The sequence below is a fragment of the Pan troglodytes genome, chromosome 3 (assembly GCF_028858775.2).
Source record: "Pan troglodytes isolate AG18354 chromosome 3, NHGRI_mPanTro3-v2.0_pri, whole genome shotgun sequence".
NCBI classification, from domain to species: domain Eukaryota; kingdom Metazoa; phylum Chordata; class Mammalia; order Primates; family Hominidae; genus Pan; species Pan troglodytes.
The window spans coordinates 4,854,860-4,870,396 of record NC_072401.2 but is presented as its reverse complement, the minus strand read 5'-3'; the positions used below and the strand labels follow the sequence as shown (position 1 = coordinate 4,870,396).

The following is a 15,537-nucleotide window of genomic DNA, read 5'->3' as shown; positions in this document are numbered from 1 at the left end:
GGCAGAAGAACATGGAAAGACTAGACTGGCTTAGTCTTCTGGCCTACATCTTTCTCCCGTGCTGGATGCTTCCTGTCCTGGAACATCAGGCTCCAAGTTCTTCAGCTTTGGGACTTGGACTGTCTCTCCTTGCTCCTCAGCTTGCAGATGGCCTATTGTGGGACCTCACCTTGTGATCATGTGAGTCAATACTCCTTAATAAGCTCCCCTTTATATATACACCTATCCTATTAGTTCTGTCCCTCTAGAGAACTCTGACTAACACAATGTCCTTGGTTGGCTATGCTCCATGTCATCTTTACTTAAGGACTCAGGCTGATAGAACATTGGAACATTAAGGGTTGTCATAGCAGAGGGAAAAGAGCATCGTGAATCATACATTAGCTCTTAAATTTGCTGCCCAGAAATTACACGTTGGTTTTCACTGGCAGCCTACATCTAGTCTCCTTGCATAGGTGTTGCTGCTGTAGTGAGCTATATTTAGGGGTGCCAATACAGTTGATCCTTGATGACTCCTCCACCCCTCACAGTTGGAAATTTGTGTTTAACTTCTGACTCCCTAACATCTTAACTAATAATAGCCTACTGTTGACCAGAATCCTTATCAATAACATAAACAGTCCGTTAACACGTATTTTGTATGTCATATGTATTAGCTACTGTATTCTTTCAATAAAGTAAGCTAGAGAAAAGAAAATGGTATTAAGAAAATCATAGGAAGAGAAAATATATTTACTATCCATTAAATGGAAGTGGATCATCATAAAGTAAAGGTCTTCATACTCACCATCATCACATCGAGTAGGCTGAGGAGCAGGAGGGGTGGGTCTTGCTGTCTTAGGGGTGGCAAAGGCAGAAGAAAGTCCGAGTATTAGTGGCCGCATGCAGTTCAAGCCTGTGCTGTTCAAAAGTCGACTGCGTATTTTTCAGAACAGTGTCTGGCCCACTCAATGTTTGCTGAATGCATAAAGAAAACAAAATTTGTATACTACATCCAACTGGGCAGTTGTGTACTACATCCAACAGGCCAGGCATGGTGGCACGCGCCTATAGTCCCAGATACTCAGGAGGCTGAGCCGGGAGGATCGTTTGAGCCCTGGAGTTGCAGTAGTATACTCTCACAACATTTCTGCACATCCTTTTAACCCACATCCCCTCTCAGCTTTATGGGGCTTAATATTAGTCAACTGTCAACTGAAGTCACTTTGCTCTTTTAAAGAGTAAACACAAAATGTAAAAAGCACAACCCCATATCCCATGGTCTGTGGAAAGTTCAGCAGCCTCCTCAAGATCTTTGTGACTTATTTAGGAATTTTATGTACTTGTGGTCACTTGTGGATTTACAGCCTGATGTTTTGAGCTCACTTGGGTCTTATATCCACCACAGTCTTCTCTGCTCTTGCAAATCCAGACAGAAAACTTAGATCTTTGTCCCTACCCTTCTACCCAAAATATCCAACTGCACCAAACACACGGTTTACACAAGGCACCACTCACTGAAGGCTTGGTGTAGTTCAGCCTCCCTCCCACTCAAAGATCCTTCCCAGTTACCTACTTTGTACTTTCCCGGCCCCCTCCCTGGGTTCTGGCTTCTCTTTTCTTCCCCCCAATTCAATCCCCCTCACTTTATTATGCAGGGCAATCTCTCTTTCCTTCTACTCTACCCCAGGCTTAACTTTGCATGGCCAAAAACTGATTAATGCCTGGATTAAACAAAGGGCCATTTACGCAAGATAGAATCATTGGCAGAGATTTTGTAATTTCTTTCTCTTTTCCTCAGTAGGTGGAAGAAAGCTGTATGGAAATTTATTTTCCTTAAACTGCAAGAAGTGGCTACAGTTTGGGTTTAAATAATATTTTCCTGGCCGGGCACGGTGGCTCACGCCTGTAATCCCAGCATTTTGGGAGGCTAAGGCAGGAGGATCACGAGGTCAGGAGATCGAGACCATCCTGGCTAACACGGTGAAACCCCATCTCTACTAAAAATACAAAAGAATTAGCCGGGCGTGGCGGTGGGCGCCTGTAGTCCCAGCTACTCGGGAGACTGAGGCAGGAGAATGGCGTGAACCCGGGAGGCGGAGCTTGCTCCAGCCTGGGCGACAGAGCAAGACTCCGCCTCAAAGAAAAAAAAAATCTTTTCCTTCCTCCTTTCTGGTAAATATATACTTTCTTGACATCTATTTCTGATAAACTTTTTTAACACAGTGGTTCTCAAACTTTTGGTCTCAACTCTTTTGCACACTTAAAAATTATTAAGGGCTCTAAACAATTTTTGTTTATATTGACATTATCGACATTTACTATATGAGAAATCAAAACAAAAACTTGATGTTTTTGAAAGTCTTTTTTTGGAGTCTGGCTTAATAGAAAACAGCTGTTCTGCATTTACTCCGTTGCAATATCACAGTCTCTAGCAAACTCAACTGTATGCAACTCATAAGAAAATCAGAGCGAAAAGGCAAATAACATCTTAGTATTGTGAAAATTTTATCTTCATGACCATTAAAACCGCTGTTTTAATACATATTCTACTTGTGCTTCCTCTTTATGAAAAAAGAAATCTTGAAGAAATCAATGAGATTTTGAATTAAAGCTGAACCATAGGCCAGGCACGGTTGCACGTGCCTATAGTCCCAGCTACTCAGGAGGCTGAGTCCGGGAGGATCGTTTGAGCCCTGGCGTTCCAGCTGTAGTGAGCTAGGATGGCGCCTCTGACTAGCCACTGCAATCCAGCCTGGGCAACATAGTAGACCCCCGTCTCAAAAAACAACACAAAACAGAACATGAACCTAAAATGCAGAAGAAACTCATTGATTGAGTTGTCAATTTTAATAGCTATGGCTCAAGACGGTACAATTAAAAACTATGCATGAAGGATGAAGAGAATCCAGCGGCATTAGGGCCACTCTTTCACCTTTGTCTCCATCTAAACTTCCTATTCATCCATCAAATCTCTGCACAGGTGACGCCTTTTCTCTAAAGCCTCTTCCTTTACCACAAATAACAGTGATTATAATAATAACATTATTAACGATTACTACCATTTATTGGCCACTTACTAGGAGCCAAGCAACATCAAAACACAGCACGCGTCAGCTCACTTAATTTTCACAGTAAACCCCGAGGAGGATGCTGGCTTCACTTTAAAAAGAGGTGACTGAAGGTTGGAGAAGAAAGGCCTCTGGCCTCTAGCTCTGTGCCTTGCACACCTGATCTGTCTCAGCATTTATTGCATCCCGAGGGTCACCGTCCACGTGCCTCTATCCTGCTCAAGGCGAGTTCTTGCAGTCAAAGGTCAAGGGCGGCTCGTCTCCACTTCCCCCGCAACCAAACCGCCCGGTCTCAGTGAGGGAGCCGCCAGAAGGGAAGGAGCCTCCTAGCTTCCCGGTCCTCACGCTCCCGGAGCCCACACGCCCCAAACAGACACAGAAGAGCTCGCTGAGCTCTCCGCGCAGCTAAACCCTCCAAGCTTTGCTGGGAGAAACCGATGCCCGAGAGCGCGTCGCGAGGTTCCTCCTCCGCCAGGTGCGCCGGCTGAGGCCGGAACCTTTTTCCTCCCGCCGCGGTAGCAGGGCGCAGGCCGGAACCTTTCTTCTCGCGTCGCCGTTGCCGGGGGGAGGCGTGTGGGGCAGGACCAGTCCTTCAGCGGCCGGGTTCGCGCCGCGGTCGCCGGCTGCTTACGTGGGCGGGCCTAGCGTGGGGCTGCGGGTGCGGGTCGCTATGGCGGTGGACATCACGCTGCTATTCCGGGCCAGCGTCAAGACCGTGAAGACGCGGAACAAGGCGCTGGGAGTGGCGGTGGGCGGCGGGGTCGATGGCAGCCGGGACGAGCTGTTCCGCCGGAGCCCCCGGCCCAAGGGCGACTTCTCCAGCCGGGCCCGCGAAGTGGTGAGCTGGTTGCTATGGAAACGGCGGGTTGAGGAGGGGGCAGTCCTGCGACAGGGACCCCGGGCCCCAAACCAGACCCCGTCCCATAAGCATTGTGTGAAGGGGGTGGCTCTAAGGGGGACAGAAGAGTTGGCCTCAGAGACCCTACAGCTTTTTGGGGAAGGAACAGCCTTATTTTGAGGAAGGGGGACGCATATTGGGGAACAGATTTCTCTTGCGGCGACAGGGATTGGGGGACAAGAAAGGAGATCCTCAGAAATCTCTATCTGGAAAGTGCATGGGCGGGTTTGTGAGGTCATGAGTTCGCCGTCACTACAGACTTGCACTCAGGGGAAACCTCCTGACAGTCCTTCGCTTCCTGTTGCAGCACTGACCACACCATATTTGCCTGTTCTATTTACTTGTCTGCCTCCCACCCCCAGTTGAGATTAAAAACTGTATTCAGCCGAACTCTTTCTTCCCTTTGTCTCTGAAATAAGTAGGACTCAGTTCCTCTTGAGACGGGTTTAGGGTAATCTTTCGCAAACACAGTGTTACAGTCACCTCAACTACTTTCTGTTCCCTGATCAGAGCAGGTGTCCGTTCATCTCCCTGGGAACAGGAACCTTTTCCTTAAGGGCAGGGACAGTGTTGTTTTCATCTCAGAATGCATGACTCATAGCATTGCTTAGTAAATGTTTGTTGAATGAGTGAATGAACAAATGGCTGTCTTTCCCATTAAACAGAAAACTCCATAAGGGGAGAGCTGTTTGTCTTGTTCCCTTTTGTGTTTGTGACACCAAGGAGGTATCTAGGTTTTGTGGGGCCTACAGCTTATATAGTTCTGTCTGCCCTCTTCAAGAAATAAAAATCACCAAGAAAGATTCAGAGCTTTGGAAGATTGAAGAGAGGGACCCTAAAGCTTAAGCCTCATTAATTTCACAGTAAATCCTTCTCTGCTTGGCATACACTTGGCACTGTATAGACACTCAGATATTTTTGAATGAATGTATGCATGCATGCATTAATGACAGTTAGCAGAGGATACTTAAACATTAGAAAGGGGATTGGACCAGATGAATACACTCGCCCTATTGATGACCGTCTATGAAGCACCTACCTTCTGACCAGCCTCGTGTTAGAGTAATATGATGTAAAAGCAGTGGTGGAGTAGACGGACATAGACATAAAACAAGTGCCATAAAGCCTTGCAGGTGTTGTGTAGGGCACAAAAAGAATGTGGTCAGTTCTACCTGAGGACCAGAAAAGGCATTATAGAGGCGATGATGCCTAAAACAAATCTTGAAAGAGGATTAGTTGGTTCCAGTGCAGAAGGACATCTCAGGCTAAGAGAATAGTATGCGCTAAGCTGTGGAGGTAGGTAACAGTCTGACATAAGTTGGTTCAATAAACATTTGAGTGAGACTGGAATGTGGGACTCTCATAAAAATTGGACGCGGGGATCTTAAAGGGCTTTGTATATCATTGCAGAGTTTGAATTTTGCCCTGTAGATGGTCAGATGTTATCTGGTAGAGAAAGCACCAGAGAAGGAGCCAAGAGACGAGGATGTTGTCTGAACCCTGCAACTATTAGCTATATGATTTCATTAAGCAAGTTTTAAGACCTCAGTTTATTTACCTGTAAATGGTCCTTTTTTTCTCCTCCTCCTTTTAAAAAACTACCTTGGTCCTCTATATATAACAAATTAAAGTGGGAGCTTCCTAGGTTGAAATAAGAGGAAGAGAAACAGGACACTCTCCCTCCCAGTTTGGCCCAAGCACTTCTTGAGGTTCCTTTTGTAGAACTGTGGTATGAATATCACAGTATTGGCTTTTTAAGGGTCCCTTCTAACTCTGAAACCACTGATTTATTAACACTGTGCTAATTTTGAGTCCTGCTCAGGGAAAGGGGGGATTTGGGAATGGTAGAGACAGGAGGCACAGTTGGGTTGGCAAGCCCTTTGGAAAGCCCTGTGATCACTTCCACCTCTCCCTGAGTGGTGAAAATGTGTTTTAGACTTTTGAGTTAATGGGCCTCAGGGACAGTAACAGTCCCATAGGGTGCTGAGTTCCCTGTCACTGGAAGTGATTAAACAGAGTGATGACTGCTTTTCAGAGATGTTTGAGAAAAGCTTTGTGCATATGTCACAGGGTTGGACCGCATGACAATGCAACTTGCAGTTCTGCTATGTATTGATGTGAGTAGGTGTCACATCACCTTAAGTGAGTACATGGGCTGTGTTGTTCAGGGACACTGTCCCCCTGACGTAGAGGAAACATACATTCTTTTAAGCAATTTTGATTTTATGTTGTCATTGCTTTGTGTATTATCTCCTGTTCTTGCAACCGTTCCCCACTCCCCATCTTCTCTTGTGGGAAGTTTAACTAGAAGAGCTAGTGATGGATGTCCTGTGCTTTTACTACAATTAGATGTCAAAAGTTTGGCTGTTATTTTGTTTGGCCTGGATTCCTTATACAGAAAAGTCTGGTAAATACCAGAAGCACATATTCTAATTCAGGTTTAGCCCTGGTTGTCAGACTTAATGAAATGTAATAAGTTGTAGTATGCCTTTTGGTAAGTGCCTTCCTTGAAGCATTTGCTGTTACTTCTAGGATGCGTTTTATCTGGTTCAATTTCTATTCTTCCATTCCATTCCTCAAATATATGCCTGATGCCAGATTTCCATCTCACTGAATTGTTGTAGAGGTTATATTAAGTTGAATAAAATTGCATTGAAACTGCAATTTTATTGCAGTCCCTACCTTCCAACAACAGGCTGATTGCTTCTGCATCATTCTTTTAAACATTTAACTTTTATGCTCAATTTTACTAAATTTATATATACTCAAATGCATGTCTACCCATTAAATTACAAATGGAGAGTAACGACTTTTCAGATTATTTGGGGGAAGAACTTATATTATTCGAACAACTCCAAATAATAATGAATATGTCACTCTGCAATGAGAATTTGATTAGTTAACTCATTTGAAGTGTGGGACTAGTGAGGATGGTGGGATTGGAAAGAGACCTGGGCCTTGGGTTCAAATCTCGCTTCTGCTACTTAGAAATGGCTGAACTTGGGCAAGTCTGACTCTCGTTTTCCATTTCTATAAAGTGGACGTGATAATACCCTACTTAACTCACAAGCTAAGTAGGGTAGCTTCTGAGTTACCCTACTCACATAGTCTATATGTATGTATTTTAAAAAAACAGACTGATTATTCTCGTTCCCCCAAACTACCTCCCCCCTCCTCATGTAGGCCATTTAGACATATTTTCTTTAGTGGCACCAAGCTGTGTTTTCCAAACCACTTAGTTTTCTTGCACTTTCATTCATTAATTTAGTTAAGTGCATGAGGAATGAGTGAAAATCCTGAGCGGGTACTGATGAATCAGCGGTGGTGCAGAAGTACTGTCTGCATTCGTAAAAGATGGTAACATTTCTTTGCCAAGGTGAAACTCTTTCAGTGATGGCAGATGTGTGGCAGGTATGCAGCTTTTACTTTCTTTTCTTCCTTGTGATCATGGAAGCCAGTGCTAATTTCTTAGTGGATCCCTATAGCTCAGAATCCTTTGCAACATTGTACCCCAGGAGCCGTTACCTGTTATTAGGCTTGACATTCAAGTTGAAATCTACTTGACATATAGTAACAGTAGAATCTGTATGCTTAAAGCAGACCCATGTTTGTTTGTTTGTGTTTTTTTTTTTTCACTCAAAAGGACCTTGTGTTCATTTTGTTAATAGATAAGAAAACTAACACCCAAATAAATGAAATTACTTGCCCAAAGTCATAGCAGTTGAGGTCATAGCACAGAGCCATAAGTAGAAGCCAGGTCCTTTGACCTGGTTTAATGCTGCTCTCCCTCTGCCCACTACATTCTCCTGTAATTTTTAAACCAGAATTTGTTTGGTTTCTGAATGGCAGTGAGTTTCTTCTTCTTGAGTTAATTCTGAATACTGCATACTGAATGGAACCTGGGGCAGAAAGACTTGGATTTGAATGTGTCTTATCTGTTATATGAACTTGGGGAAGCCACTTAATTTCAGTTACCTTATGGCTAAAATAGAGTGAGTAATAGCAACCTTATAAAGTTGTTAGGTGAAATAAGAAAAGGTGTGCAGGTGCCTACATGAGTCCGAGTTCTTTTGTTTGCAAGTAATAGTAACCTAATGTAAATTAACCTGAACAAAGTGGGACTACCTTAGCTCATATAACTGGAAAATTCAGGGATAGAGCTTCTTTCTCTAGCTCTTATCCATAAAGCCCAGGAAGGAAATCTAGTTGGTTCTGCTTGATCCTCTGCTCTCTCTTACAGTAGTCATTATAGCCAGAGGAATGTTTCTTTAATTGGTCAGGTCTATGTCCACCTCAATCTGTGGTTAATAGGTGGCTTGGATGCTATGTAGCCCCCACCAGAATCATGGAAAAGGCAGTGCCCTGTCTGGGAATAGGGAGTAAGGAATGTTGGGCAAGCAAAAGCAACAAAAACATCCCTCACAGTGCCTGGGACAGTGCCTGATGTGCCTTCACCTTGCCTGCCTGGCTGTCTTCAACTCTGTGGGGAATGAGAAACTAGAAAATGCAGGAGTTTATAATGACAGGTTCTGGGGTGAGGATAGGCCTAGAGATGCCTCATAGTGGCAGCTCTTCTATTCTCTTACTGACTTATAAAGGTTACAGGAGCCAGGGGGGGCTACCACACAGGTAACCAAGAAACCCGTAAGCACCGAACTGCTGTGCGGAGGCAGCAGGGGCTACTGAAGAGCACCGCACAGGAAAGCAGGAACCCATGTTCTAGCCGCAGGTCTGCCAGTAAGTGGGCTGCTAATGTGATTTCTCTGGGCCTCAGTTTCCACATTAGTAAAACTGAAAGCTTCGATTAGATAACTGCAGAGATTTCTTGTAGAATAAGGACATTTTGATTCTAAATAAGGTAATAATGATCCTGAATTGCTGGGAACTCTATTTTCAGATTAGGCTTGCAGATGAGATTTTGTTCTTGATAATACATTCTTTTGTGGAAGCTAAACTTCGTTTTTTATTTACTTATTTTTAGGAATTGATTATCTTGAATCTTTGGCTGAAATTCAGAGTTCTTGGAGTGGCCCAAAGCCAGATGATCTGGCCCTGCTCCCTCTCTGGCCTCACCTCCTCTCCCCCTCCTTTTGCTCACTCTACTCCAGCTATTCTGGCCTCTTTCATTTTCTCACATGCATCAGGCACATTTCCCCCTTAGAACCTTTGCATCCCTCTACCTGGAACACTTTTCTCCTAGATTCCATATGGCTTGATCTCTCAGTTCCTCAGGTCTCCGGTTAAATGTTGCCTCCGTGAGGCCTTCCTTGAATGCCCTGCATAAAGTGGCATCCTTTTTCTGTCCCTTCCCCTAGCAGATCATATATCCATTTATTTGTTGTTTGTCTACTAGAATATATGTTTTCTGAAAATGAAGAACTTTGTGTTGTTAGCACTGAATCTGTAGCTTCTAGAACAGTGTGGGGATGCAGGTGCTTAATAAATACTTCTTGAATTAATGAATAACTGTTAATCTACTGTGTCTCTCTCAGTTTTGGGGCTAGGTGATCTCTGTCCAAGGCTCATTGCAGTTCTAAAGCTCTGTGATCCTCACATGATTCTTGAATATTACATAATGCACATTTATACTTAGTCCGGTATTAAGAGTAAACATTCAGTAAATAGTAGCTTTTATTACTAAGATTCCGTTCCTCCCTCAACACGTTTACATTCTAGTGGAAAAGCAGACACAGGTAGCACAACAACTCAGGTATGAGTAACAACTGTAACTTTTTTAGCATTGATTCCCCAGGTCCTCCTTGATTTCCTTGTCAGAGGCAGTGTTGACTTTCTGTGCCAGTGTTGGGACCCAAAGGTTGAGCTGGGACCACCTGGATTATAAATTTTACCCAAGGGTTGAGTATAATCATAGTTAGGGGATTTCAGTTGAGGGAGCATGATTCAAAGAAGCAGTATCATGCAACAGGTACAGTGAGTCCATGAGAGGCAGGAAGGACAGGAGATAGGGCCAAACCATACAGAAGTAGGATTGGGAAACAATGGAGGTTTAGAATGCAAGCTGTGAACAGAGCATGAGTGTGCTGAATCACATAGATTTCTTTTTAAATATGGCAGGAACCTTTTAGCTAATGAAATGAGGAGCAGCTTTGGTAAAAGCTGGAGTGAGAGGTTTGGGGAGAGAGGTTCATTCGCCAGCCTACTACCCTTCTGTTACCTTCCCCCTCTCCTTGAGGAACCCCTAGGAACCAACCAGAGGGCCCAGAGACACACAGTTTAAAAACCACTGCTTTAATGCTCTCCAGGGCCTCTTTTAGCTTCATGATGCTGTGTTTTTATGGATTGCAATAACTGAGTGTGTACTATAAGGAGAGCTCAGCACTGCAGAGTTTTCATGAGATTGTGAGTCCTTTGTGTGGATTACACTTCTGAATTTTGCCCAAGACTTAGGAGGACTGTAAGTTTTGAAATGTATTTATTCAATAATTGATTTATACCATCATCCAATAAACACTGAACATCTGGTGTGTCAGGCATTGTGGGGCCATAAAAAAACTATGAGGCATATTAACCTGTTCTTTGAAAAGATAGATAAAGGATACCTAAATCTCTTTAGGGGAGAATCAGTGGAAACCTCAAAGTGATCATCAAACTTGGCTTTTAAGGAGAAAAACCATTCCACCAGACGTAGGTAGAAGGGATGGGTGTGAGCAAAGGCAGTGGCACACAACAGTAGGGCAGTTTGGGGCCAGAGGCAAGACTGGTGTGACTAGAGCCCTTTTCGGGAGGAGGCCCGGGTGAGGGTCAGAGTGTCAGGGGGTGAGGTTGTACTGAAGTAGGTTAGAGCAGGGGTCCATAAACTGGCCCACAGGCCAAATCCGGCCCACTGCCTAGTTTTGTAAATAAAGTTTTATTGGAATATGTCATTTTCATTTGTTTAAATATAGGCCAAGAATGCTTTCATGCTGTAGCAGCAGAGCGATAGCCTGCAAAGGCCTGCAAAACTTAAAATATTTACTGTATGACCCTTTAGAGAAAAAGTTTGCCAACTCTTAGATGAGAGCGTTGTTAGCAGTGCTGAGGAGTTTGTACTTTATGCTCTGGGCTATGCGGCAGAGGCATGAAAGGATCATGTTTGTATTTTAAACTAATCCGCAGTGTTGATGATGGGTTTGGAATGTAACAAGACTGACATGGAGAGCTAAGCAGGATGCTGTTGCAGTAATTCAGGTGAAACTGAGGAGCCGGTGACAGTAGGGTTGGATGGGAGAAAAATAGATGAAGTAGGTATTTAGTATTTAGTAGGTAGACTCAACAAACTTAGTAAAACTTAGTGGAAATAGAAAGAGGAGGAGGTAGAATAATTTCCAGCTTTCTGGTTGAAAAGTTAAATGGTAGAAGATTACAATAACAGAGTTTTCAGGGTTAGAGTTGAGTGCCAGTTATTCATGCCTTCTTCTTAATTCTAAATAGTAGAGAATAGATCCAAGGAGCCCAGTGGACACTGGAGTTTTATTAAGACAGCATGTGGTGGATAACTCCCCAGCAGCAGTGCTTACTGATAAACCTGGATTGAGGAACTCAATGGGGTCCTTCAGCTTTGCCACATTTAGACCTTGGAGACAGTTGAGTACAAAATAGATACCCAGTGCCTATGTACCTATGCCCAGCCAGTTGCATGGAGATTGAGACCTGTCTCAGCAATACGGCCATCACTAGGCTGGGACTTATGGTGGCGAGAAGTACAAGGAGGTAGAAACTTAGGATGGCCCGTGTGGATGCCAGGTTCTCTCCTGTTATTCTCAGTTCTGCTTTCTTTATTCTTGAATGAAACTCATCTTGGGGGTAATGATTATATCACATGTTGTAGAAGCATGATTCTCAGGGATAGTTGATTCATTTTCTCGTGCATTCCATGAAGAATCTGGAGTGTGTCAAAGAGTTCCCTCTTTCCTCACTTTTGAGTTGGCAGTTGACCAATTATTATGTGTCTCACCTACTAGGGTAGGGCTGCAGAAACACGTCTTCTCAGTGTGACATTTTTAGTGAATTCTTCCCATCAGGGGCTGGCTTCATTTTGGAGGCCCAAGAACCAGATTTTTCTACATAATGAGGCTAGAACCATCTGTTAGGGCAGATATCAGCCAAGCTCACGTCAACTTGTGTGTAAGTCAGAATACCAGTTAATTTGTTGTAAGCACTGTAACTAATGTGCAGAAGAATACAGATTTTGGAAACTCAGTCGTTTTTGAGCTTCTGCTATAGGTCAGGAACTCGGTTAAGGACTTTATGTGCCCGATCTCATTTAATTTTTCTCTTTTTCAGGGGATAGAAATATATTATTGAGTGATTTTATAATATTGATTGTATTATGAATAATGTGGTTGTTGAATTCATGTAAACTTGATGTTTGACGTCTCTTACTACATGGAAATCCACATGGACTCCCTCTGGTGGGTAAAGTATCAGTGAAGTCTACACATGTTAATTATGGCTTATGGTATGAAAACCATTTTATGTTTAAAGCGTATTACATTTAATATTGACTTAAAAAGAGGCAACTTCAAAACTCCTCTAAAAGAAAGTGAATAAACCAGAGGAATGAAAGTATGATATATTGAATGAACCCAATAACTCAGATATGGAAAGCTTGCAGCACAGTTGAAATTTTAAACCCGGCAATACTTTTTTCTTTGTTACAGACTTTCAGATCCTCAAAGTCTATGAATACTAAAGTTTGCCAGCTTCTACTTATCACCATCTAACATATGTCTGTTTGTCAAAATGTTCTTACCATGGAATTTGTAAGCTGTATTTAACCAAGAGAGAGACACTTTCCATTTCACAATATTGTAACATTTCTATCTAATTTGTAGTCAAATGATAAGAAAACTCTGGTGAAATGAACACTTGCCTTTTCTTGGACATTTTCTCCAGCAGTGAATTCTATAGTCTTAGCAGAAGTAACAGGCTACAGCATATCTTAACTCAGAGGAATTGAGAAAGGAATTAAAAAGTGTACGTTTCGAATTGTAAATACTTTTGGCCTTTGCCAATAGCTTACTATGTGATCTTGGAGAACTCACCTAACCTCTCTGGGTGTCACTCTTCTGATTTTTTTTAATGAGAGGTTTTGACTAGATAATCCATAAGGACCTTTTCAATGAGATGGTTGCATGACTCAGTACTCTTTATCTGAAAGTCCCAGGATGTATTTTTAAATACTTTTTGCAGTGATAACTGCCCATTACCTTGTGATATTTTCCCTGAGTCTCTGAAAGGGTGAGTTTTTTTTTGTTTTGTTTTGTTGTTGTTGTTGTTGTTGTTTTCAAAGTTAGCATTTTTGGTGTGTTTTCACAAATGTATTTGATTTAAAAGTGGTTATATAATTTTATAATGGAATTTTATTAGCAGGGCACATTTTTGAAGTTGACTATTTTAAAATCTGATTATAAAATTAGTAAGTGCTCATTAAACAGAATAAAGAAGAAAATAGTTCACATTTAGTACCAGTGTCAGGAAATAGCCATAGTTAAAATTCTGGTGTTTAACTTTCCAAACATTTTTTCTGTTAAATAAAATCAGGATTTTTCTACAATACGGTTATGTAATCCCTCTCCATATGCCCTCCCCTCTTCCTTGGGGGAGTAGAGAGGGGTTACATAACAGTATTGTAGAAAACAATGTATTTTGGAAATTTTTAAGTATCAGTATATATTGCTCTTACCACCAGTTTATTTGGCTGCATAGCTATTAAAAATAGTAATAAATAATTGATTTATCTGAACCCCTGTTGAAAGCTATTTAGGCTGCTTCTAGTTTATTAGTATTTTAAGCAAACAGTATATTTTTACCAAATTTGTTTCAAATTTATCATAGCCTCTTAAAAAGACAAAAAATATAGTTTGTTTTTTGTTTAATCTTTTCTCAAATGTAAAAAATTGAATGTCCTAGTATTGATAAAAGGAAAATTATTGCTATATTATTTGAAAGTATTAAATGTTTTAGGACTTATTACCAGTTCTGGATGAGTATAGAAAAAGGCATGTAATTAGAGGCAGTCTACTTAGGAAAGCTTTGACCTGGGAGCAGATCCTTGAAGAGCAAGTCAAGTGGATGGATGGTGAACATGAGCCTGGTGTGCTCAGTGACAGTAAGGAAACCAGCATAACAAGGCCAGTGGGGGCTTCTTACTCAGCAGTGTGAAACGGGGAGGTGCTGTGGCCTGATTACAGAGGCCTCGAGAGCCATTGTATAACATTAGTGGGCAAACATCAATGGCGATCCTATATCTAATTAATAACCATTTAGAATATAACGAAACATTTATAGTAGCAACAAAAAGAGTTTCTAGTAATAACCTTAAAAAGAAATGTAAATGACCTAGTTGAAGCAAACTGCAAAATTTTGTAGACAGATACAGAAGATTTGGATAAATAGAAACACGTATTGTGTACCTGGAAGTGAAGAAAAAGTGTTGTCAACACATCAATTATTACTTTAATGCTCACTTTGGCAGCATATATACCAAAACATTTTAACACCAAAAAATAATATATGCATATATGAATTTTTTAGTGAAACCCATTAGTCCAGGGTGTGTGTGTGTGTGTGTAAATTTTATCCATGCCAAAGGATGTGTTGTAAATCAGTAAGAAAAGGAAGATTTATTCAGTGATTGGGGGTAATTGGTTAGCGCTTTGGGAAAAAAAATAAATTTTTAGTTCCTTGTTTCATACATACATTAAAATAAATTTCTAGATGGACTAAAGATTTAACTGTAAAAACAAAACTGAAGAAAATGAAGATGAATGTTGACATACTTTGTAGAAGTGGGAAGTCTTTCTGAGTTTTAAAAGTTTGGCCGGGTATGGTGGCTCATGCCTGTAATCCCAGTACTTTGGGAGGCTGAGGTGGGTGGATCGCTTGAGCTTAGGAATTCAAGACCAGCCTGGGCAACATGGCAAAATCTCATCGCTATAAAAAAATACAAAAATTAGCCTGCCACTTTGGCACACACCTGTAATCTCAGCTACCCGGGAGGCTGAGGTGGGAGGATTGCTTGAACCCGGGAAGCAGAGGTTGCAGTGATCCAAGATTGTGCTATTGCACTCCAGCTAGGAAAAACAAAACAAAACAAAGTTTGCAGCAGCAGTGTTTCTTTTCTTTTCTTTTTTTCACAAAGCCTTAGAAATGTTCACAGAACAGCAGCAGCCTTAATAATACAATAATAATGATTTTGATGATGATGGTGATGGCAGCTGTCACAAGTACCTTACATAGAGACACTACAGCATTATTCCCAAGTATAGAGAAATTGTTAGGTAAATGTGACATACTGAAGAGTATGTCATGACATGAGAATTATATATTATTATATATAATTAATATATGCTTATATTATTATGTTAGCTTAAAAAAATAACTACCCAAACCAATTACAATTAAAACTATGTATGCAAACCCAAAAAACTCTAGGCATGGAAATGACTGGAAGGGAACTCACCAAAATGTTAACCATGTCTTTTTCTGAGTGATGGGACTTGGGTGATTTATTTTTCTGCTTCTATCATCCAGAATTTCTTTAACGAGCACATTTACTTTTGAAATGAAAAGCAAAACAGAACAAGT

The 15,537-nt window shown here is 41.6% G+C and overlaps 1 protein-coding gene and 1 long non-coding RNA gene across 14 annotated transcripts in view; one reads left to right on the top strand and one right to left on the bottom strand.

Annotated features, from left to right (window-relative positions):
* LOC100613777 (uncharacterized) overlaps positions 1-3,292 on the bottom strand; it is a 195,842-nt gene extending 192,550 nt beyond the window's left edge. For all 6 annotated transcript variants that reach the window (XR_001716708.4, XR_001716707.4, XR_001716709.4 and 3 more), the window contains exons 1-2: positions 3,060-3,292; positions 788-957 (exon numbers count right to left, since the gene is read on the bottom strand). This is a non-coding gene — a long non-coding RNA (uncharacterized LOC100613777). The remainder of the gene's footprint in view (positions 1-787; positions 958-3,059) is intronic.
* Positions 3,272-15,537, top strand: part of STX18 (syntaxin 18) — a 122,792-nt gene continuing 110,526 nt past the window's right edge. Inside the window, exon 1 of one of the 8 annotated variants that reach the window (XM_063809327.1) lies at positions 3,272-3,525. Coding sequence is in view for 5 of the 8 variants with exons in the window: in XM_001154387.7 (XP_001154387.2) it covers positions 3,721-3,888 (168 nt within the window). In the remaining 3 variants the exon portion in view is untranslated. Of the gene's footprint in view, positions 3,526-3,562; positions 3,889-15,537 lie in introns of those variants that run through there. The other 7 variants (XM_001154387.7, XM_024356002.3, XM_054682724.2 and 4 more) reach the window with 7 other exon arrangements.